Below are 24739 nucleotides of genomic sequence, written 5' to 3'. Positions count from 1 at the left end.
GAGATCAGCTGTTCCTAAGCTCTGTGCTCGATGTGGTATTAAACGCGCCATGTTGTCTTGGTATTTTATACCAATGATAATTCAAAGAAAAGAATTCAGGGTAACTGTCATGCTGCAAGATGTCCCATAATTTATGTCCATTAATAAAAGACAAAAGGTTTGCATGATATAATTATATGAAGACTACAGACTCTCTCACAGAAGATACACAAATAAGCACATTTAAATTAGATGACTTCAACCATATCATATTCCTGTCCCACCAGACTTATAAATTACCTTCTAAACCAAAAAAACAGCTTTCTTAAAGTTCAGCAAACAGGAAAAACTGGCTGTTAAGATGGTCTAGTCTACGAAAATCATGTATACTTTAATTTAAAAAATATGTTTCTGTTTCTTTTTTTTAAAACTGTATACATTGACTTCAGAGCCTAACCTGCATGTAAAATGCAACTTTACTACAAAGATTTGCTAAATGCCACTGTAAGTAGTTACCTGGTTTTTAGTAATCATGATTGCCTTGCTGAGGTCACTCTTACAATAGAAGCGAACATGATCAATAGGATTCTTGTCCTCCATCCCATAATCCATGTTGATAACCTTAATACAAGCAATAAATGAGAATTAAATTCAGGACTGCGAGGGTCTCACAGGAAACGAAGTTGCACTCTCTGGAGACGCAGGAGCCCCACTGGAGTGGCTCATCGAGGAGTAAAAGGAGTCCCGGTGCACGACCCGCGTCCCGGCGTGCGACCCGTGTCCTGGTGCATGACCCATAGGGATCTGAAGTCTGGGTGGAGTGAGGAGAGACATTTTGTGCTTTCAACATTATCCACTATGTGACAGACAAGTGCCAGGCACTGTTGTGCAGAGATACAAGGACGTTTGATAAAATCCCAGCCCCTACAAACCACATGGCCTAGACTAAGGTAGAACAAATAATTATAAAAGTAATTACTGGGAATTTACTGGTGGTACAGTGGTTAGGACTTGGTGGTCTCACTACTAGGGGCCTGGGTTTGATCCCTGGTCAGAAGACTAAGATCCTGCAAGCTGTATGGTGGTGTGGCCAAAAAATTAAAAAAAAAAAAAAAAAAAAGCTACCAAGGGAAAGCAAATGGTGCTGTGAAACTTTGTGACCCAAGAACCTAGTAGTCTGGGGCTCCTAGGCAATGACCAGAAATATTCTCCTGGGAAAAGTGATTTTGCTAAAAAAGTGAGTAGAAATTAACCAGGCTTCAGTTCAGTTCAGTCGCTCAGAAGTGTCCAACTCTTTGTGACCCCATGAATTGCAGCATGCCAGGCCTCCCTGTCCATCACCAACTCCTGGAGTTCACTCAGACTCACGCCCATCGAGTCAGTGATGCCATCAAGCTATCTCATCCTCTGTCGTCCCCTTCTCCTCCTGCCCCCAATCCCTCCCAGCCTCTGAGTCTTTTCCAATGAGTCAACTCTTCGCATGAGGTGGCCAAAGTACTGGAGTTTCAGCCTTAGCATCATTCCTTCCAAAGAAATCCCAGGGCTGATCTCCTTCAGAATGGACTGGTTGGATCTCCTTGCAGTCCAAGGGACTCTTGAGAGTCTTCTCCAACACCGCAGTTCAAAAGCATCAATTCTTCGGCACTCAGCTTTCTTCACAGTCTAAATCTCATATCCATACATGACCACAGGAAAAACCATAGCCTTGACTAGACGGACCTTAGTTGGCAAAGTAATGTCTCTGCTTTTGAATATGCTATCTAGGTTGGTCATAACTTTTCTTCCAAGGAGTAAGTGTCTTTTAATTTCATGGCTGCAGTCACCATCTGCAGTGAGTTTGGAGCCCCCCAAAATAAAGTCTGACACTGTTTCCACTGTTTCCCCATCTATTTCCCATGAAGTGATGGGACCAGATGCCATGATCTTCGTTTTCTGAATGTTGAGCTTTAAGCCAACTTTTTCACTCTCCTCTTTCACTTTCATCAAGAGGCTTTTTAGCTCCTCTTCACTTTCTGCCATAAGGGTGGTGTCATCTGCATATCTGAGCTTATTGATATTTCTCCCGGCAATCTTGATTCCAGCTTGTGTTTCTTCCAGCCCAGCGTTTCTCATGATGTACTCTGCATAGAAGTTAAATAAGCAGGGTGACAATATACAGCCTTGATGTACTCCTTTTCCTATCTGGAACCAGTCTGTTGTTCCATGTCCAGTTCTAACGGTTGCTTCCTGACCTGCATACAGATTTCTCAAGAGGCAGGTTAGGTGGTCTGGTATTCCCATCTCTTTCAGAATTTTCCACAGTTTATTGTGATCCACACAGTCAAAGGCTTTGGCATAGTCAATTAAGCAGAAATAGATGTTTTTCTGGAACTTTCTTGCTTTTTCCATGATCCAGTGGATGTTGGCAATTTGATCTCTGGTTCCTCTGCCTTTTCTAAAACCAGCTTGCACATCAGGAAGTTCACGGTTCACGTATTGCTGAAGCCTGGCTTGGAGAATTTTGAGCATTACTTTACTAGCGTGTGAGATGAGTGTAATTGTGTGGTAGTTTGAGCATTCTTTGGCATTGCCTTTCTTTGGGACTGGAATGAAAACTGACCTTTTCCAGTCCTGTGGCCACTGCTGAGTTTTCCAAATATGCTGGCATACTGAGTGTAGCACTTTCACAGCATCATCTTTCAGGATTTGAAATAGCTCAGCTGGAATTCCATCACCTCCACTAGCTTTGTTTGTAGTGATGCTTTCAGGCCCACTTGATTCCAGGATGTCTGGCTCTAGATGAGTGATCACACCATCGTGATTATCTGGGTCATGAAGATCTTTTTTTGTACAGTTCTTCTGTGTATTCTGTGTATAACCAGGCTTAGGTAGGAAAAAAAAAAAAAGAATTCTAGGCAGAAGAAACAGCTCTGAGGCACAAAGGACAGAAACTTGTCTGCTAGTTTTCGTAGCACTGAAGTCACTGGTGGTCTTAGTGAGTAGTTTTAATACAGGCCTAGACCTTGCAGATACTGCAATACATGCCAAGTACAGTAAGATGATTGGCAATAAAACGAGTAGAGCTGTATAGTGATGGTGACAGAAAAGCGGTTCAGAAGTAGAGGAAAATGGACTTCCCTGATGGTCCAGTGGTTAAGGCTCTGCACTTCCACTGCAGGGGCACAGGTTGGGTCCCTGGTGAGGGAAGTAAGATCCCACATGCCACGTGGCATGGCTTAAAACAAACAACAATAAAACAAAAAAGAAGTCGAGAAATAAAAGAGAGAAGACAACTCTTAGAAGTTTGGTTGTTAAGAGAGGCAAGAGGGGAGACTATGGAGTGGACGATGGTACCCAGGAAAGGTAAGGGGACAAGCTGGAGGAGAGGAAGGAGACAGTAAACTGAAGTTCCCAGTGAGCTAGGAACAAGAAAGTAAGGGAGAAAGGGGTCTGTGGACAGAGATGGGATGCTTAAACTAGTGAATTTTAGAGGAAGGGCCTTTTTCAATGTCAATAAGGTTCAGAATACATAATCTGCTGAGTGTGCTGGCTGAGGTGGAGGGGATAAGGTCATTGAGGATGAGGATAAGGAGATGAGAGCTGGTGTCGTGGGACTATGAAGCCTCTAAAGATGATGTCAGGAACTGGAGTGAGTGGAAGGCTCTATACCATACCAAAATCTTCAACCAAGAGGACAGGAGCTGGTTTAAGGATAGCAGTCTCAAGAGGAACGGGGATCTTGCATGGGGTCTGGAGATGGTAGTAGGTGACAAAAGGACCAGGAAGATCTCCTGACCCTGAGCAACGTGCTTTTCCTGAAAGAGCTGCAGGGGAATAAGGTTCTCAGGGGACACCATGCATGCAACAAAGGCAAAGAGATAGTGAAGAGGCTGAAGATACAGGTGCATTAATCATGGAATGGAAATTCCTAAGGGCTTCATGGACAAGTTCTGGACAAGGGAAGAAACTGGAGGCGAAACAACAGGAAGAAATAGAGTAATGTGGCAAGGATAGTGCAAAAAAAAAAAAAGAGAGAGAGAACAGATGATAAGAGGGGCTTATCCTGTGAGTGGTGACAGAAGAAAACCAGTGTATGAGCTTTGGTGGCGCTGCTCCCTGTGAGAAGCGTGGACATCTGAGATTCAGCTGTGGGCTGGAGGTGAGCCCAGCGTCTGCAGTACACGGCCGGCCTTCCCGTTCTGTGTGGTCCACTGGCACTGAGAGCTGCACCCCTGTGACATGAGGGAGAGCTCCTCAGTCCTCCCCATGATCCCAGGCCTCCGTGTAGTGCCATGTGCGAGAGACCTGATGCAGCCTTGACAGTTTTACCCACCACGATGAGGCATGAATATTAATCAGATTTTCAACCATTTTATAAGTGCTCCTAGCTCTTAGGTATTTATTTCCTTGGCTTTAGAATTGGAATAAAAGGTAATCCTCATTTTCTCTACAATGTACTGTAAATTCCTCCTTTAAGCAGATTTGATGAAACAGTTATTCTTCCAGAGGGCAATGTTATAGTAGTTGGAGATCCCATTCTTTAAGGGCTCTCAGGCTCAGTAGGTGTGGCTTGTGGGCTCTGAAGCGTGGACTCAGTAGTTGTGGTGCTCAGGCTTAGTTGCCCTGTGGCATGTGGACTCTGCCTGGAGCAGAGATCGAGCCAGTGTCCCCTGCATTGGCAGGGAAATTCTTCACCACTGGAGCACCTGGGAAGTCTCAGAGATCCCATTTTTAACCAAGGACTCAAGAGTAAAAAGTAGCTACAGACCAACAACTACATATTTTTAATTCTAACTAGCAAATTATGTTTTACAGCCCATTAGATAATCATAAAATTACTCACAGTCTTAAAAGGAGTCACACATGGTAAAATGGACCACATAAATATATCACACTGTAAAACTAAAACTGGAATGCAAACACACGATAAGACATGTAGTTGGCAATTTTACTTGCTTTCTCAGAATATAGAAGGGCTTTACTCATCTTAAAATGGATAGTTATTTTTTTCTGATTATGAAACTCTTATACCACACTTACTATAAGAAAAAGTCACCTGCAATTCTACCACCCAGGTACAAACAATGTTAATATATCCAGGATTTTTCAGTGTGTTCACTGTATACACACATGCATATAAATTTAAAGGTGCAAAAATAAAATAATTCTGTATGTACTTTTTTCACTTATTATAAACATCTTTCCATGTTAAAAACAACTTTTAATGCTTGCATTATTCCACTGATATATACACTTTCCCTCAAATTTCACACTATAATAATGCCACAATAAATATATTTGTGTTTTGGTGCAAAACGGATTATCTCCTTAGGACAAACCTCCAGACTGAAATTGCCAGGTCAGTTAAAATTGACCCAAGTTTGATCTCTTGTGTCAATTTACACTTACATTATCACGTATCTTTATTATCACAAAATCTTAAAAAAATTTTTTTCACCTTATATATCTGAGAATCAAAACCTCATTGCATCAATTTGCCTACAGGTTAATAAGAAAGTTAAACTTCTTTTCATGCATACTGGCCATGTGTATGTCATCTTCTATGCATGAGGCCACCTGGATGGAGAAGCAGTAGGAAGTGGGGAACTACTAGGCGCAACACTGAGGGCAAGGACAGACATGTGCAAGCCCAAGGGTAACATTCTGGAGAGGGAAGCCTTTCAGAGCCTCAGGAAGTCAGGATGTGAGATCCCTTTATTCTGATGGAACTTCATCTAATGAAACAGGGACCTGCAGTCTGATCTGCAGATCTAAGGCACTGAACACGCAGCCAAGGAAATAGAAAGGGGGTTCAAGGGCAAAGAATGGTTATAGAAAGATTGCCCTTCACTCAAAGATGCATCAGCAAGAAGATAAGAATTGAGAGGCTTATGGAAAAAGTACACAGGGAAGACTGTCCTGAGATATCAGGAGTAGGACTCTGAAAAGAATTTCTTACGAAAGAACAGAAAAAAATGTTAGAAAGTCATCTGGCATTCTCATAGGATATAAGAAGACACTACATTCTCTATGAAAATAGGAGTCAAAACTTTTTCCTTTGTGTGTGTGTGTGTGCGCTATTAAAAAATTATTGGTATGTATTACTTTTTTTTTTTTTACATACTTTGGCCTAGTGGTTTGCCCTACTTTCTTCAATTTAAGTCTGAATTTTGCAATAAGGAGTTCATGATCTGAGCCACAGTCAGCTCCTGATTTTTGCTGATTGTATAGAGCTTCTCCATTTTTGGCTGCAAAGAATATAATCAATCTGATCTGGGTATTGACCATCTGGTGATTTTCACGTGTAGAGTCATCTCTTGTGTTGTTGGTAGAGGGTGTTTGCTATGACCAGTGTGTTCTCTTGACAAAACTCTGTTAGCCTTTGCCCTGCTTCATTCTGTACTCCAAAACCAAACTTGCCTACTACCCAAGGTATCTTCCTATTTTTGCATTCCAGTCCCCTATGATGAAAAGGACATCTTTTTTTGGTGTTAGTTCTAGAAGGTCTTATAGATCTTCATAGAACTGTTCAACTTCAGCTTCTTTGGCATTAGTGGTTGGGGCATAGACTTGCATTACTGTAAAATTGAATGGTTTGCCTGGGAAAGAAAGAGATCATTCTGTCATTTTTGAGACTGCATCCAAGTACTGCTTTTCAGACTCTTTTGTTGACTATAAGGACTACTCCATTTCTTCTAAGGGATTCTTGCCCACAGTAGTAGATATAATGGTCCTCTGAATTAAATTCATCCATTCCCGTCCATTTTAGTTCACTGATTCCTAAAATGTCAGTGTTCACTCATGTCGTCTCCTGTTTGATCACTTCCAATTTATTTTGATTCTGGTCCTAACAGTCCATGTTCCTATGCAATATTGTTCTTTACAGCACCATCAGACACATCCATAACTGGGTGCTGCTTCCACTTTGACCAAGCCTCTTATTCCTTCTGAAGCTATCTCTCTGCTCTCCTTCAGTAGCATACTGGGCACCTACCAACCTTGGGAGTTCATTTCTCAGTGTCATATCTTTTTGCCTTTTCATACTGTTCATATAGTTCTCAAGGCACGAATGCTGAAGTGGTTTGCCACTCCCTTCTCCAGTGGACCCCCTGATATAAAGAGCCCACTCATTAGAAAAGGCCCTGATATTGGGAAAGATTGAAGGCAGGAGGAGAAGGGGATAACAGAAGACAAGATGGTTGGATCGCATCACCGACCCAATGGACGTGAGCTTGAGCGAGCTCTGGGAGGTAGTGAAGCACAGGGAAGCCTGGCATGCTGCAGTCCATGAAGTCAGGACTGAGCAACTGAACAACAACAACAATTACTTTTTTGATCAAGAAAACATTCAAAAATCGCTATATACAATGCTCTGTTAGTAACAGGACCACAATTACATAAAAATATTGACAATATCAACATAAAAATATGTCAAAGAAAATTCTGTTCATTGTTGTTTAGTCCCTCGGTTGTGCCCGACTCTTTTTCGAGCCCATGGCCTGTTAGCCCAGCCTGCCAGGCTCCTCTGTCCATGGAATTTCCCAGGCAAGAATACTGGAGTTGGCTGTCATTTTAAAAATCTGCCTAATGTTAGTTTTTTCTGTGATATCATAGGTGATTCTCTTCTATCCATCTTTTTTTCTATATTTTCCAGATTTTCTAATGAACATGTACTACTGTTATAACAGGGGTAGTAGTGATGCTTTACCTTAAATAAATTCTTTGCTTAGCATGTTATTGAGCTAACTACTTACATCCACGATCAAATCTTCAGCCTTTAGTTCAGCTTCTAGCTCTACATCACTGGGTTTAGCGCTGGCGATCTTTTTCGGAAGGTGTTCATAGTCTTCCTGGAAAAGACAAGGCTCCTCATTTAGAACTCCAGTTCTTCATCCTACTTTGTGCCACCAAGAGGGTTCTTTTCTAAAAATGGCACTTTACCAGAAATGTAGATAGAGATTTCCCTAACAAATATATACCCATGCTACCTTTTAATCAAATCACAATAGTGTGGTTTTCATAACGGAATTTTACATTGAAAAAAATGAGGCATTAACCTATTAGTAAAACAAGAAGAAGTAAAGTGTGACCTAAGGAAGTATTGTGAGGCGGGGTGTGGTTATCAGTATAGCTTGTGTTACAGGTTTTTTGACAAAGATAAGACCCTTCAACCGGCAGGAGAGAGAACTAATGCCTGGACTAAGGAAGGCAGGCAAACACTGTCTGGGAGAAAGTGATAAACCGTGAAAGAAGGAAGCAGTTAAACAGCAGGTCCTTAGAGTCTCAGAGAAGCTCATGCAGAGGCCTTATTTTGAGGCCCCTTTTCCATTACATTCATTTTCTGGTCTTTGGATCTAGATAAAATTTTCTCACTTCCGAGTTGAGAAAGTAAAGGTTTGGAGTAAATGAGACTTGACTTTGAATCCTAGCTCACTAAGTGTGCTTCTGTAGGCAAGTTATTGAATCTCTCCCAAGCTTCACTTTGTCTGCAAGATATGTCTCAAGAGATTGATGTGAAGATTAAATGAGACATATTAATATAAAGGGCTTAGAATACAGCCGTGGTATTGTGATGGGTATGGTTTCCTCTTGTGGGGACAGAGGACCTTTCAACTTACCTTTTCAATTTTTTGTTTCCCGGGCTGAGTCTCACCCACAAACTTGTATAGATTACGGGATTCAATTTTCTTTAAAATCGTTCGTGCATCATCCAGATTGGGATCAGTGGAGTGTAAGATCTCCAGAAAAATGTTATCTGCCAAGTTGATGAAATTTCAGTTATATTAAAATGAAAAAAAAAAAAACAAAAACAAGATTTAAAGAGACTCATACATTGCTGTACTTCTGAAATGATTTCAAGCAGAGGTTTACAAACATAGTTACACTATGATTATAAAGATGTGAAAAAACTTTTGTAAAAACTGCTCCAATCAGTGTCTTGGATTTGTTTCGGGATAACCTAATGAGTGGGAAAAGGGAGAGATGAGGTAAGACTGCACTGGAGATGATGACTTGAGACTGAGTTTGGGGTACAAAAGGGTATATTAGTTTATTGATTTTTTTTTAAGAGAATGAAACTTAAGGAATTATAAAATTATGTCTGAGATCTGCTTCAAAATGGCCGAGAGTCTGATGGGGCGAAGGGATGAAATAAAACTGCCATGCTACTTATTGCAGCTAAATCATGAAACGAAGTGATGTAAACTTCCTTAATAAAAAGTTTTTAAGGGAGTTCCCTGAAGGTACAGTAGTTAGGACTCAGTACTTTCATTGCTGTGGCTTGGGTTCGATCCCTGGTAGGGGAACTAAGATCCTGCAAAGAAAGACACAGTCAAAAAAAGAAAAAGCTTTTAAAGGTTTCATTCCATGATGATAGAAGGTAGCTTAATTTCCTTCTTCCTTTTCTTCAAACTTTTTATTCAGAAATTTCAAAATAAAATACCCTTCACCAAAATTTATCAACTGTTTTGTTTCAACATATGCAAACACTCTCTGTATGTGTGCACATATAAATTTTTGAGGAAACATTTGAAAATTACAGATAGCAAGACTCTTGACTCCTAAATATTTCAGCGTATACCTCCCAAGAACAAGAACATTCTCTAACTTAATCACAATCATGTCAAGAAATTTAACACTGATATAAAGATATCTGACATACAATCTGTACTTGAATTTAAGGTTGCGATAATGAAATTTACAAATTTTTGTTGCTGGATAGAGATACCAATCAAAGATGACGGATGACATTAGTTGTCATGTTTTTTAGGCTCCTCCCATGTAGAACTAGGTAATTCCGACTTCTTTCATGATGCTGACAATTTAGAAAAGTTCACGCAGTCATTTTGTAAAATGTCCAGACTGTGAACTTGTTTGTTGTTTCTTTACCACTAGATTCAAGGAAAACACTGTTGTGAAGAACATTATACAAGTGTTATTACATCTAAGAGCACCACATGAGCTTGGCTCAGCACCTCACATCATGCGTCACATAATGGGCTTTGTTAACAGGTTCCAAAAGTCGGTTAGGGCGATAATCCTCAGGGTTTTCTCTGTTATAAATGAATCTTTCTGCAAGGGGATATTTTCAGAGGGTCTGATTATCCCAGTAAGTTTTCAACCAATGGTTTAGCATTCATTCATTATCCTTGACTGAATCAACCATTGCCTTTTGCAAAGTGAATTTGATTAAAATGCCCTTTCTTGGCAAAATATTAGCAGCCTATGTCATTCATGTCACCTACGTGTATATGTATGTTCTTCCCTCTTAATCCGCGGTTAATAGACTCCATACCCTCTCAGTAATGGTTTAAAACCATTTGTTAAAAGCATGGTCCTCCTGTTCATCTCTCACCGTGCCGGGTCCTTCTCGCTGTACGCGGGCTCTCTGTCCGCGGTGCTTGTCCTTGTCCTGCGGTGGCTTCTCTTGCTGCAGAGCAAGGGCCCTAGTGCCCATGGGCTTCAACAGCTGTGGCGGTGGACTTAGCTGCCCCACAGCATGGAGAATCCTGCCGGACCAGGTATCGAACCTGTGGCCCCTACACTGGCAGGAGGATCCTTAACCACTGGACCCCCAGGGAAGTCTGGTTTTCATTATTTCTTTACATATTATATTCAGTTTGAAAAACAAAACAATTTTAATGTAATAAGACCACGCTTTTCTAATCCATGCTTTAATCTACCCTATTCCCAGCTAAATTAGGGAAATGCTTTTCCCCATGATAGAATCTCACTTCTTGAAGGCCTATCTAATCTCTGAGGTTCATCTCAAAAAGTGCCTAATTATGAAACCTTCCCCAGTGCATCCAAATCAGAGATATAATTCCTTCTTCCCTCAAACCCCAGAGAACTTGACTGATACTCTTCTTATGCCTTTCATCTTATTCTACTAGGTACAGGGTTTTGGGGTGGACTGACGTTTCCATTGGCTGAGTGGGCAGAAGAGGGATTAATGGGTCACAGGATAGATATATGTTTAAAAGAAAATGCTCAACTTTTTCCAAGTGGCTGTACCATCTGCATTCCCACTGGCCATGTATGAGAGTTCTATTTGTTCCACATATATGTTTTCAGAAAATAGTCATGTACAAAAGTAAAGGGAAACTGCTTGTCTATTAAACTGAATGATTAAAGTGTTTACTAAAAGAGTGTAAACATTCAACTTGGGAGTCAGAAAACTTGATTTGAGCTCAGGTTTGCCATTTATTAGGATAAATAGCTTTCTTTCATTTGGCCTTAGTTTCCTCATCTGAGGAGCTTTAAGCAGATGATCTCTAAGGTTCTTTTGAATTTAACATTCTAAGGCCCCAATTTAATTAAGGGATTTGGGGGTAAGGTCTTGCAAGGGAAGGGAAGGAAGGGGTAAGGTCCACCTATTGCTTAGGAATATTGCAGAATAAAGACCAAGCTAAGAAAATGACTACCTAAGACAGTGGTCATAACATTTGCAATGCTTACGATAGTTGCATCCAGATAAGCTGAAACATCCATCAGAAATAGGAATTTAGGAAGCAGAGAGAACAGATAAACAAACAGTGGCATATTCATACAATGGACTACTACTCAGCAATAAAAGGGAATGAATTACTGATAAATGCAATCTGGATAAACCTCAATGCTAAATGAAAGAAGCCTTATGCAGAACAATATATACTGTATGATTCCACTGATATAAAACTCTAGGACAGGTAATAGTGGTTGCTTCTAGAGATGAGGTAGGAACAGGTATTGTCTGGGATGGAGCATGAAGGAACTTTCTAAGGAGAAGATAATGTTCTGTGTCCTGCATTTGTCCAGCAAATGTTAACCTTACAATTTTTATGAACATATAAACTGCATGTAACTTTGCATAAAAAGAAAAAAATCTATAACAGTTACTGAACTTTAGTTAATCTGCATGCTGCAGGAATTAGGGTATACTGATGTCTGAAATTTACTTTCAAATGTCAAGCTTTAGATAGATTAATAAATGGATAGAGGGATGGTAAGTAATAAATATGTGATAAAGCAAGTCCAGTAAATTCTAGAATTTAGGTATATAGGTTTTAACTGTAAAATTCTTTTAACATTGCTGTTTATTTTTAACACTTGTCCCTAAAACATGAAAAAGAATTCTAAAAATTTTGAAAATAAGAAGTGAAGATTTTCAAAATAAAGATGAGTTGCTTTTGGAATTGCAACAAAAGAAAGAAAGGCTCACGGGATCCTATTCCTTCAAGGTTGTATTATTATTAAGGACAATAAGGATCATATGACTGCTCAGAATAACATGCAAGAAAAGTAAGGTGATTCCTGGCTCAAATTACAAAAGTGGAAAGGCAGTATGCTTATTCTCCTATATTCTGACAGGTAAAGCATAAAAACGTGACCTAATTTCTTTTCTGGGATTTTTGGCATTGTGACAACATCCAAGCAAGTGATCAGTGAACTCATCTCACCGAACAGGGTAAAAGCCAGTTTCAGTGTTCTAGTCACCACGTTCATGGTAAGCGAGAGCTACATATAGACACGTGCAGTTATGACCTCATTAAGATGTATGATATTTGACAGTTTGTCAGTTAAACCAAAAGTGTATACAATCCAAAACTCATTTTTGTTTTTAAGTGAAAACATAATTTAAATGTAACATACTGTTATAGGATAAATGGTTAGGATTGGTCTCTGAGGAAGACCGAAGATGATTTTTTTAAATACAGCATCATTTGCTTCAGTATGAGCAAAAGTTTAAAAATAACTATCTGCAGTTGCTTAAATTCTCTTATAATATCTTTTTTCATTTCCAGCCATGGAGAAGGTAATGGCACCCCACTCCAGTACTCTTGCCTGGAAAATCCCATGGATGGAGGAGCCTGGTAGGCTGCAGTCCATGGGGTCGCTAAGAGTCGGATACGACTGAGCGACTTCACTTTCACTTTCATGCATTGGAGAAGGAAATGGCAATCCACCCCAGTGTTCTTGCCTGGAGAATCCCAGGGATGGGGGAGCCTGGTGGGCTGCTGTCTATGGGGTCGCACAGAGTCGGACACGACTGAAGCGACTTAGCAGCAGCAGCAGCAATGGAACACTAGTGTACCTACTATGGTATTATTAAAACAAAACACAGAAACAATTCAAATACATTATCCCCTATAAGTAACTCTGTCATCAATACAACCCAGATGAATTACCAAGAAAAAAGTAAACTCATTTGTCACATAAACTACAAATATTGATGGACACAGTGTTCTCAGTTTATAGACATTTGATACACAGAATCACCATTTCACTTCTTACCTATAGTTTAGGTATGATTGGAAAGTGCCCAAAAAGTTACAAGTGTAATGAGGACAATATTAATTGCCTGAAGGTAAAAGTGTTAGTTGCTCAGTGGTGTCTGACTCTTTTCCATCCCATGGACTGAAGCCCACTAGGCTCCTCTGTCCACAGAATTCTCCAGGCAAGAATACTGGAGTGGGTAGCCATTCCCTTCTTGAAGGTATCTTCCCAACCTAGGGATTGAACCTGGGTCTCCTGCATTGCAGGCAGAGTCTTTGCCATGTGAGCCACCAAGGAAGCCCATATATTAACTGCCTGCTGCTGCTGCTAAGTTGCTTCAGTTGTGTCCGACCCTGTATGACCCCATAGACGGCAGCCCACCAGGCTCCCCAGTCCCTGGGATTCTCTAGGCAAGAATACTGGAGTGGTTGCCATTTCCTTCTCCAATGCATGAAAGTGAAAAGTCAAAGTGAAGTCACTCAGTCGTATCCGACTCTTAGCGACCCCATGGACTGCAGCCTACCAGGCTCCTCCATCCATGGGATTTTCCAGGCAAGAGTACTGGAGTGGGCTGCCACTGCCTACACCTGTATAAAAAAAATTTAGCAGTGATGGAACAGGAAGCTGATCTTGGTTGTGTGTGAGGCCACTCAGCTTCTGCCATTCTCTCGTTTCAGGAACTCCAGGCTTCTCACTGATTCTATCACTTTGTTTTTAGTTAAGCAGAGTCAGTTTCAGGATTTGCAACTAAGAACTCTTAACTGGTATATACTTTTTGGCTTATATCTTTTGCTTTACTGATCTTAAACTTTCCCACATTAAAGAATCAGTTCTGACACCTCACCCCTCTTCCTTCCCACCCTAAGTTGCAGAGTTTGTTTCTGCTGAAGTGCACAGAAATGTCTTTGGCATCCTGTTTTGCAAAAAAAAAATTATGTTAAATGAGCAAGTCAGCTTTTTGGTATTGGTCTGGTTTTATGAAAGTATAATTATGTATTATAAAAGTGTACGTCGTGTCCCACTCTTTGCAACCCCATTGACTATACAGACCATGGAATTCTGCAGGCCAGAATACAGGAGTGGGTAGCTGGCCCCTTTTCCAGGGGATCTTCCCAACCCAGGGATCAAACCCATATCTCCCACATTGCAGGAGGATTCTTTACCAACTGAGCCACCAGGGAAGCCCAATTGTATTAGAAGTTAAAAATAATTAATATTGAGCACTTAGGCTACCCTGGTAGCTCAGCTGGTAAAGAATCCACCTGCAATGCAGGAGACCCCAGTTAGATCCCTGGGTCAGGAAGATCCCCCGGAGAAGGGATAGGCTACCCACTCCAGTATTCTTGGGCTTCCCTGGTGGCTCAGTCAGTAAAGAATCTGCCTGCAATGTTGGAGACCTGGGTTCAATCCCTGGATTGGGAAGATCCTCTGGAGGAGGGCATGGCAACCCACTCCAGTATTCTTGCCTGGAGAATCCCCATGGACAGAGAAGCCTGGCAGGCTACAAAGAGTCTGACAAGACTGAGCGACTAAGCACAGCACAGCACTTGTGTGCCAAGTACTATTCCAAGTGCTATATGCTTCACTGCAGCACCACAACTAAACTACATGCTAGGTATCATTACTCCCACTACAGATGAGGAAACAAGGTTCAGAGAGGTTAAATAACTTTATCAAGGTTATTTTGTTAGTACAAAGCAGAGATAAAACTCAAATCCAATAGTATACAATCACTTCAGAAGCTAAATACATTGGAATGTTTGGAAAATAACCCATCTGCAATCCAGGGAAAGTTTACACGGTTTCTGAGATGGACCACCTATGTTACCTTCTACTTCTTACCTGTCAGCTTAGTGAAGGCTTCCATGTCATCAATTGCTGTAGAAATGTGATACTTTCTTCCTGCAGAACCCGGTATCTCTATGTAATCGTCTGCTTTGAGGAAGGCATCTGTAATCCTAAAGATCATTTTATAAACATTTATGAGGAAATTTGAATATTTGCATTATGCTTTATTTAAAATTTAGGAAACCTCTCTACTTTTAAGAAACAAAATCTTGAGACACAATGTTCTAAAGGCAACTGCTTCGCAGACTTATAGAGAACAAACTAGTGGTGATCAGTAGGCAGAGGGACGGGGGCAGGTGAGGGAGCAAGAGGTATAACTACTAGGTATAAAATAAGCTACAAAGATACACTGTACAATGGGGAATGTAGTCAATATTTTATGATAGCTATAATGGAATACAATCTTTAAAAATTGTGAATCACTATATTATACACCTGCAACTTACAATTAAAACAAACAAACAAAAAAGACAACTGCATCTCAACCATGCGAAGTAAGTCCACGATGATTTGTGGACTGTAATATTTACTGTGCTCCAGGCATTACTACAAAGCTTTAGATACATCATCTTATTTAATCTTTCTATCAGTAACACAGGTATAATCAACCTGTATTATATAGACATAGAAATTAAGCAATTTTCATTTAATAGAAGCAGTAGCAGACTGTTCCTAGATCTCTCTCAGTCTCTGCATTGAAAACAAACAAAAAAAAACCTCTTACCAAAGTAACAGCCATACAAATAGGAGAAAGGATTCTAACTAGTCTGCTCATGACAAAAGATGAAGAAAAAAGTAGAAAAGTAAATTTTCTCAACACAAATATAAACATGAACAGTAAAAGCTTAAAAGAGATCCATTTAAAACTATTTTAGGGTCACAGAATTAACTTGATTAATACCCCACTTTTGGAAATTCCTCATGAGGTCTCTGAGTCACTTAGGGACCTAGCTGTACTTTTCTGCTTTGGTTCTGACTGGATCAGGGGGAAGTAAAATCTCTGTAGCAGTGGTTTAGTCACTCAGTTGTGTCTGACTCTTGCGACCCCATGGACTGTTGCCCACCAGGCTCCTCTGTCCATGGGATTCTCCAGGCAAGAATACTGGAGTAGGCGGCCGTTTCCTTCTCTAGGGGATCTTCCTGACCTAGGAATTGAGTCTGGGTATCTTGCATTGCAGGCAGATTCTTCACTGACTGAGCTACGAGGAAAGCCCAAAATTCCTGTAGGTTTTACTGTTTTCTACTAATGTTGGTAATTGACAGGGTAGGGAGAGACATTAATCTTCAAAATTCATTTTTGTCATTAATTTCAGAGTGTCAATTATCCACATCTCATTTCTCACCTCAATGATTAATATCTGGTACCTAAGTGACCACCTGTGTGGAGACCCAAGCCATCCCAGGGTGGCCTCTTCCTGTCAAGCCTAAACCCCCTCTTCTGCTTGAGTATATCCTCTTTAACACTCCCCTCCTCACCTCTAAATTCACTTCATGCTAGTTTTTGTTTTGTTTAAGGGAACCATTTTAGATTTGTTCACTTAAACTTTAATTTATTTAGAAATCTCAACTTGACCCAAGTATGATATTCTGGTAAAAATCATGGAAAATTTTATAGGAAAATAACAATCAAATTTCTTACATTTTATCAATGATGTTGCCCACTTTGTGTTGATAAGCTCTGCGGTGCAAACAGTTGCGTGTGTGGAACATGTCATACAGGTTTCCAACCTCCTGCAGAAAGAGGTGAAACAAACATTAAGGTAGGATCAGATTAGGTTCCCTTGTTAGTAGACAGCATATAAGTCAAAAAAAAGGGTTGGTGGCATAGAAGAAGACTGGACACAGGTAAAATTCATCAAAACCCCTGAGACTTCCAAGAAAGAGCAAGGAAGACTCATAATACTACTAATCTGCAACTTTTATTCTTACTAAACCAAAATCTACTGAGCATCTTAACTCTGTGATGCATTCTGTTTTAGGCATCTTAAATATATTTTTAAAATTTCCCAATAATTCTAGAAATTAGGTATTATTATTCTTCTAGTCTTCATTCTGAAAAGAAAGACTTTGTATAGTATAGTACTGTTATATTCTTTAGTTATATGACTAACCTAGCAGGGAATTAATGATTATAGGATTATAACTACTATGAAACACACAATATAGTGATTAAGGACAAGACTCAAACCAAACTTCCTAGATTGAAACTCTAGTTTTGCCATTAACTATATGCCTTCTTTATGCTTCAATCTGTTTATCTGTTACATGGGAAAATAATAGTATCTATCTTACAGGATTATGAAGATTGAGTTAATCCTCTAAAGCACTTAAAACAGTGCTGAGAACAAGACTCAGTAAATGTCTCCTGTAGACAGTAGACCATACAGGAGAAGGGAAAAGAGCTTTAAAATACTTAAAAATGCTAAGCATGAAGTAAAGAGACAGACAATTTACCAGGTAGTGATTTTTCCAAATTACTGAAAGGGTATTTCTAGACTTCAAGCTAAGAATCACACCTTCCTTATTGTCCTCTGACATAGCTTACCTTTTCTCTAGTACAAATATGCTTCATATTATCTACTTCACAGACACGGGCAAACTTAAGAAAGCGCTTGTAATCAAAGCTATTTTGGATTCCAAGATGATGGCAGTCCCTGGAGAGATTCCCAAGCAGAGAGATGAAATTTTTCAGCAAAGGAAACTGTATCTTAAATATCAATACTAAATTTATATAAGGGTTTTATTTTGCTTGCTTATTTACTTAAATAAAAATTGTATCTATTTAAAGTATACAAGATTTTTAATCAATTTTTCTGAAGTGTTCAGTGCATACCTGGCAAAATAATCCCATTTGTCCACATCAATGCCGTTTCTTTTATTGGCCACTATCTCATAAAGGAAGCTTTTTTCTTTAGGACGCCCTTTATAGAGCCACTGGAAGAAAAGAAAACCCACTGAAAGTTATAGAACAGGAGATAAATCTATTTATAAGCAAAGCAAGTATATTAACCTGAAAATTATAAACAGATATTTGAATGGGAACGTTAGGTAAGTGAGAAAGTTCTACTCTTTTTTCCTTCACTTAATTCCCAAATTAGTAGAAAAGGGAAAGAAATCCTAGAAATGCTAAAATATGATATCCTGTTAATACTAAACCTAGTGCCTTTGGAAGGATCCTAACTCTATTACACTTAGATAACCAACAAGATTTCCTGTTTTCTTGGTTTAAAAGATTTTTTAAAAAAGATCTATTTATAAACTAGTAAGAATGTCCCTTATATTCGAATGCTTAAATTCAGGAGTGAAAATTCTTGGCGCTCTGTTGTTTTTTTCTGGCTGTGCTGAGTGATCCTGGGGATCCTAGTTCCCCAACCAGGGATGGAACCTGGGCCCTCGGCAGTGAAAGCGCCAGTGTCCCAACCACTGGGCCACCAGGGAATTCCTAGGAACTCTGTTTTTTGGAAATAGGATATTTGCTATAAAATCCTCCTATTTATCTTATACCTTACAAGTAGATTTGTGTGTTTTAAGGAAAAAAAGACTAAAAAACACAAAGGGGAATTCTTTTTCCTAATTAAAAGAAAAAAGATCAAAAAGGAAACAAATCATACTTCCCTCTGAACTAATTCAACTTTTTTCTAGGTCTTCACATATCTAAATAATCCAAACATTAATTTTAATGGGTAAACAAGACACATACTTTCAGAACTAAGTTACTTTAGGCTTCTATATAAAATTCTGCATATATATTCATTAAAAACATTAATATGTGTATTTAAATTTTGGGGGATAACTTCTAAAGAACTCAGTTAAGAGCTGGAAGAACTATATAAGCCTGTTATTTTTTGCACTAAACAGTAGAAATGTATCACATATTTTATCATCTAGTCTCCTAAAATAGCAAAATGTCACCCCTTCAAATACAGATCTGAAGGAACCAAGAAAAGACTAGATGAAAAGAACCAGTCAGTTCAAATTAGGTTGTACACAAACTTACCTTTGAAGGATCTTTGATGGGTGATTCAAGTGGTCCTGTAATTTGTTCCTTGATAAACAAAATATCTTCCTCAAGGATGAGACCATAGTGTTTCATGACATCTTGGAGTCCGTTAGAATTGATGAGGTGCTCAAACATCATAACTGAGCCCTGCTCATGCTAGGAAAAGTCAGCAGTATGGTCTGTTACAGACTCTAGTCCATCAGGGACCCCTGATTATTCAAATTACTCTTGGCTCCCTGGTAATTCAGAGATAAAGTTCTAATGCACGTTAATGATCTAGTTTTCAACTACAGCCTTACAGATATTTTTAAAAATCTGTCAAATTTGTCTATATTTTACCAGTCTACAAAACTTTATAATCCAAATGCATCATTATTTGATAAATATATTTAATTAGATATAATCATTTATAATATGTATGTATTACAGAGCACAGCTAAATATTGCCAGATTGTAAGGACAGAATACCTTTTCATTTGTTTGTTTTTGGTGAGCTTCATGGTTTGCAGAATCTTAGTTACCTGACCAGAGATCAAACATAGGCCCTTGCAGGGCAAGCGCCAAGTCCTAACCACTGTACTGCCAGGAAATTCCCAGTAGAATACCATTTTAATGAATATTACTATAAAATTTAGTTCTATAGTATCATCAGCTTTGGAATTTGTGAAGCTACAAGTTCTATTAGCATTTCCATCTAGTGGTGAAAAGAGGTAATTGCAAACTTGGAAGCAAAAAAAAAAAAAGGTGGCGGGATGTTCCAGAGATCTGAAGTCAAAATCTGGGCTGGAATCTCAAACTATAGACTCATTTTACTCATAGTGTCTGGTCAGTCATTTGTAATTGTTATAAAGAACAAAGGGCCCCCTGGAGGGCCTTTGCTTTTCTAAGAACTGTGATAGGACAGATCTTTGCTAAGAACTGCTCTATCACAGTTCTTAGCAAAAACAAACTCAAGAATGATGAAAACTCAACCCTGAATGGTCCTATATCTATTTTTTATTTTTAACTGAATCAAGGTACATACTAATTATATAGAGAAAAAAGAGTAAGTTCATAGTGGGGAAATTTGGCAGCCATTGCCTTAATCACGTGTTTAAGTTAACATTACCAGTAATGGCTTTAGATTTCATGTGCCTCTGATGGAACACACTAAGGTCACTATGTGGCATTTTGTCAAAAATAGTCTGACAGTATGAGAAAACCGAAAACCAAAACTCAAATTGAGGAACATTCCACAAAATAACTTGCTTGTATACTTCAAAAGAAGACAAGGTCATGAAAGACAGGATTGAAGAATTGTTGTAGGTCAAAAGAAACTAACGAGAAATGACAACCAAGTTGTAACGTATGGATGAATCAGGACCAAAAAAGGTTTTCTTCCCGCTTTTCTACGGATAGCTGATGAAATTTGAAAGTCTGTAAGTTGGATAATAGTATTGTATCAATATTAATATTGTATTATATATACAATTATATGTATTATGTATGTGTATATGTATGTATATATGTATAATGTATTATGTATACAATAACAATATTGTATCCTGATTACGATAAATGTACTAAGGTTATGTAAGAGAATGTTCTTATTTTTAGGAAATACCCACTGATGCATATAGGAACAAAGGAGCATTCCTACAACATACTTTAAAATGGATCAGAAAAAAATTTATACACACAGAAAACTTGAAGTTTCACAAAGATAGCACAGACAATAAACTTAGGAGTAAACACAACAAAAGATATATAAAATCTTTATGGAGAAAATTACAATATTTATAATAGAAGAACAAAAGGCCAAAGATACCTAATAAAAGAACAAGGTGTGGACAGCTGTCCTACCAACTATCAAGACTTACTATAAAGTAGTGACAACTATGAACGTGTAGAATGGAATAGAATTCAGGAAGATTCATCATATACAGAAAGTTCAAAAAATGTTGGGGTTGGTATTATAGAATCAGTGGGGACAGTGTAGAGCATTTGATTGCAGATCAGTGGGAAAATTCAATAAATAATTATCCATGTTAAAAAAGAAATCAGATTTCTACCATGCGATGCAGAGTATTAAGTTTCCATGAGGTAAGGACTTACATGTGAAAGGCAAAATATTTAAAGAAAAAGACTTGGGAAGGCTAAGTAGAGCCTATTTAAATTGACCCTGCTGGAAAACAACTGTTAACTCTGGATAACTTCCTGACCACCCTAGACAGCATATTAAAGAGCAGAGACATTACTTTGTCAACAAAGGTCCGTCCAGTCAAAGCTATAGTTTTTCCAGGAGTCATGTATGGATGTGAGAATTTGTTAGGGGAAGCACACTGATTGAAACCACCCACCCTGGCCAGGCACCATAGTAACTATTTGCATGAGTTGTTTTACAACAGGAGGTCCTGCTAAGGAACATGGAACTAATAAGCCACCACCAACTGGAAGAGTTCAGGAAAGGTCAAAAGGAGACACCACATGTCCAACCATCTCCCAGAATCGTTCTCTCTGGCATCCATCTTGGCTGAACAAGGCATACACCACCAGGAAGGACTCTGAGTCAGAATGATTGGCTAAGGACAACCCAGAAACTAATCCCATCACCATAAAACCCTGAGACTGCAAACCATGTGGCAGAGCTGTTCTCCTGGGTTCCCTCACCCTACTGCTCTCCACCCAGGTGCCCTTTCCCAATAAAATCTCTTGCTTTGTCAGCACATGTGTCTCCTCGGACAACTCATTTCCAAGTGTTAGACAAGAGGCCAGTTTCGGCCTTGGAAGGGGTCCCGCTTCCTGCAACAAGTTGGACTATAAAGAAAGCTGAGCCCCAACGAATTGATGCTTTTGAACTATGGTGTTGGAAAAGACTCTTGAGAGTCCCTTGGACTGCAAGGAGATCCAACCAGTCCATCCTAAAGGAAATCAGTCCTTAATATTCGTTGGAAGGACTGATGCTGAAGCTGAAACTCCAATACTTTGGCTACCTGATGCTAAGAGCTGACTCATTTGAAAAGACCGTGATGCTGGGAAAGTTTGAAGGCCAGAGAAGAAGGGAACAACACAAGATGAGATGGCTGGATGGCATCACTGACTCAACGGACCTGAGTTTGAGTAAACTCCGGGAGTTGGTGATGGACAGGGAGGCCTGGCGCAGTCCATAAGGTTGCAAAGAGTCCGACAGGACTAAATGGAACTGAACTGGACTTCCTGAAGGTATTGGATTACCACCAAAAGCAGGCAGATGTTAGAGGGAACTAAACGCTTGGAAGAGAAACATTCCAGTCCTTGTTTGTTGTGGGAAACATTCCAGTTCTTTTACGGCTTTTAGCCTGAGGGAGGCCCTAGGGCAGCAGAACTGGAAAGAAACTATTCTTTTCACTAGGTGGAAGAACCAGAATACTTCATCAAAATTTTAAATTTTCTTTCTGAAAAGCCACCTTTGTTAAGGAAACCACTGACTGCCTTCCAGTGCAAGGTGTGTGGCCTCAATCCCTCATCAGAGCCAAGATCCCACCGGCTTTGTGGCCGAAAAACAAATAAAAAAAACACAAAAATCCATGAAATGGAAGCAATATTATAAAAAATTCAATGAAGACTTTAAAAGTGGTCCACATTAAAAAAAAAAATCTTAAAGAAATGAATTGGTGATTGGTACGTCTGAGAAAAAAAAATCCATAATACATGCATCTGACTATATATATATATTTATTCAAATTGATAACTGAAAGGTAAATATTCAATTTTTTAAAAATGGGTAAATGGAAAATCTCTTTACAAAAGATGATTTATCAGTGACAAAGTACAGGAAATGGGAAGTTAACACACCACAGAGAATGCCAAATAAAAAAGGGAAAACCCCACAAGAGACTATTTCACACTCAATAGAAAGAATAACCAAAAATCTAAATGTCAGTAAGGCCAGGGAAGAACAGGTACCCTCATATTGCTGGCAGAGTGTAAAATGAGGAAGGTCTGGTAATTTCTTATAAAGTTTAAATATGCATCTACTTGATGACCCAGAAATTCTACTACTAGGTAAGGAGAAATGAATCTAAGACAAATGAAAATATTTTTCACAAAAACTGTGTATAGTAACATGTACAACATCCTTATATTTGTAATAGCCCTAAACTGAAAGCAACCCAAATTCTACAAAAGGAGAAAAGATAAACAAATAGTGACTTATTCATACAATGGGCTATTACTTCAGCAATGAATAGGGACAAAAAATATACTGCAAGAATATAAACAGGACAAAACAGTACCTATTATAGGATTCTACTTATATCAAGTCCAGAGACAGGAAAATGAAGCTACCTGCAAATCTGTAATTATACAAAGAAAGTGAAAGTGAAGTCGCTCAGTCGTGTCTGACTCTTTGCGACCCCATGGACTGTAGCCTACCAGGCGCCTCTGTCCATGGGATTTTCCAGGCAATAGTACTGGAGTGGATTGCCATTTCCTTCTCCAGGGGATCTTCCCAACCCAGGGATTGAACCCGGGTCTCCCACATTGCAGACAGGTGCTTTACCGTCTGAGCCACCAAGGAAGTCCTTAATTATACAAAGAACTTAGTATAGAACTTACTTTACGGTCACACAAAATGAATCAAAGCCAGAGTCAGCCTTTGATTTTTTATTTTATAGTAGTATGACAGAGTAGAAAGAGCATTAAATTAGCTGCTAGGAAACCTGGTTTTCTAGTGCTGGCTCTACCATTTCACAGGCTTTGTGACTTTTGGTGCATCAGTACACCTCTGAGTTTAGAGTTCCTTTACACTTACAAATATGGAGATAATGATTTCCTCAGAGACTGCTGTGAGGATCAAATGAAAGCAACACCCTGAAAAACTGTAACAGGAATTATACTATAACACAGTAGTCACTGCTTAGTCTTTATTTTACTAAATATTGAATATATGATACATACCGTCCATTTTATCTCAGGTCGAGCAAGTGGAATAAATCTTCCATCAAACATATGAGAAAATGGCCCATGACCTTAAAAACAAAAGCTGCGTTAGAACAGGAACACTGTTTATAAACTGGTGGAAAGGAAATTTTTTTAGTTAAATGTGAATATCAATGGAAATTAATAATTTATAATCACAAAAAGGAACAAGTTGTTCCTTCCTATTTTCTAAAACAAGAGAACAGGAAGCAGAACAATACAAGAATGTAAATTCTCCATTGAAGGGTCTCTGAGTCACTGGAGTTTACATAAACTTAATGAAAGGACAGTTTTGTGTAAATAAAGGAATGTTAATGACAAAAACTTTTGGCTTCTTTAGATTACATATTGGTAGTGTTAGAAAAGCAGTTTTAAGACAATCTACTAGGGTCAGGAAATCATTAGAACTTCATTACTCTGAACCTTTAAAAATATCCCTTTTTATGTAAATTTTATAATGTATGCACTTTATTTTAGACACATATCAGGGTTTATCTTTGTTTTTATTGATGATATGAGATCACTACTTCATCTTATTCATAAGTGACTTTAACATTCTACAACATCTATCAACATGAAACTTTGCTGAGGCACAAATCTGGAATCATCAGAATTTCTGAAGGAGTTAAACTTGGCCCTCTGCATTCACAGATTCAATCAACCTTGGACAGAAAATATTTGGTGGGGGGGGGAAAATTTCAGGAAGTTCCAAAAAGCAAAACTTGAATTTGCCAAGCTTGC

At 38.9% G+C, this 24739-nt stretch overlaps 1 protein-coding gene across 4 annotated transcripts in view; it reads right to left on the bottom strand.

Annotated features, from left to right (window-relative positions):
- SAMHD1 (SAM and HD domain containing deoxynucleoside triphosphate triphosphohydrolase 1) overlaps positions 1-24739 on the bottom strand; it is a 65404-nt gene that overhangs the window by 16830 nt on the left and 23835 nt on the right. For all 4 annotated transcript variants that reach the window (XM_040247363.1, XM_040247361.1, XM_040247365.1 and 1 more), the window contains exons 6-14: positions 23978-24048; positions 19058-19216; positions 17894-17994; positions 17606-17714; positions 16700-16791; positions 15055-15170; positions 8577-8713; positions 7713-7808; positions 496-600 (exon numbers count right to left, since the gene is read on the bottom strand). In XM_040247363.1, coding sequence (XP_040103297.1) covers positions 496-600; positions 7713-7808; positions 8577-8713; positions 15055-15170; positions 16700-16791; positions 17606-17714; positions 17894-17994; positions 19058-19216; positions 23978-24048 — 986 coding nt within the window. The remainder of the gene's footprint in view (positions 1-495; positions 601-7712; positions 7809-8576; positions 8714-15054; positions 15171-16699; positions 16792-17605; positions 17715-17893; positions 17995-19057; positions 19217-23977; positions 24049-24739) is intronic.

Source organism: Oryx dammah, unplaced genomic scaffold, assembly GCF_014754425.2.
Source record: "Oryx dammah isolate SB20612 unplaced genomic scaffold, SCBI_Odam_1.1 HiC_scaffold_10, whole genome shotgun sequence".
NCBI lineage: Eukaryota > Metazoa > Chordata > Mammalia > Artiodactyla > Bovidae > Oryx > Oryx dammah.
Note: the sequence above shows the minus strand (reverse complement) of the source record. Positions and strands in the feature narration are given on the sequence as shown.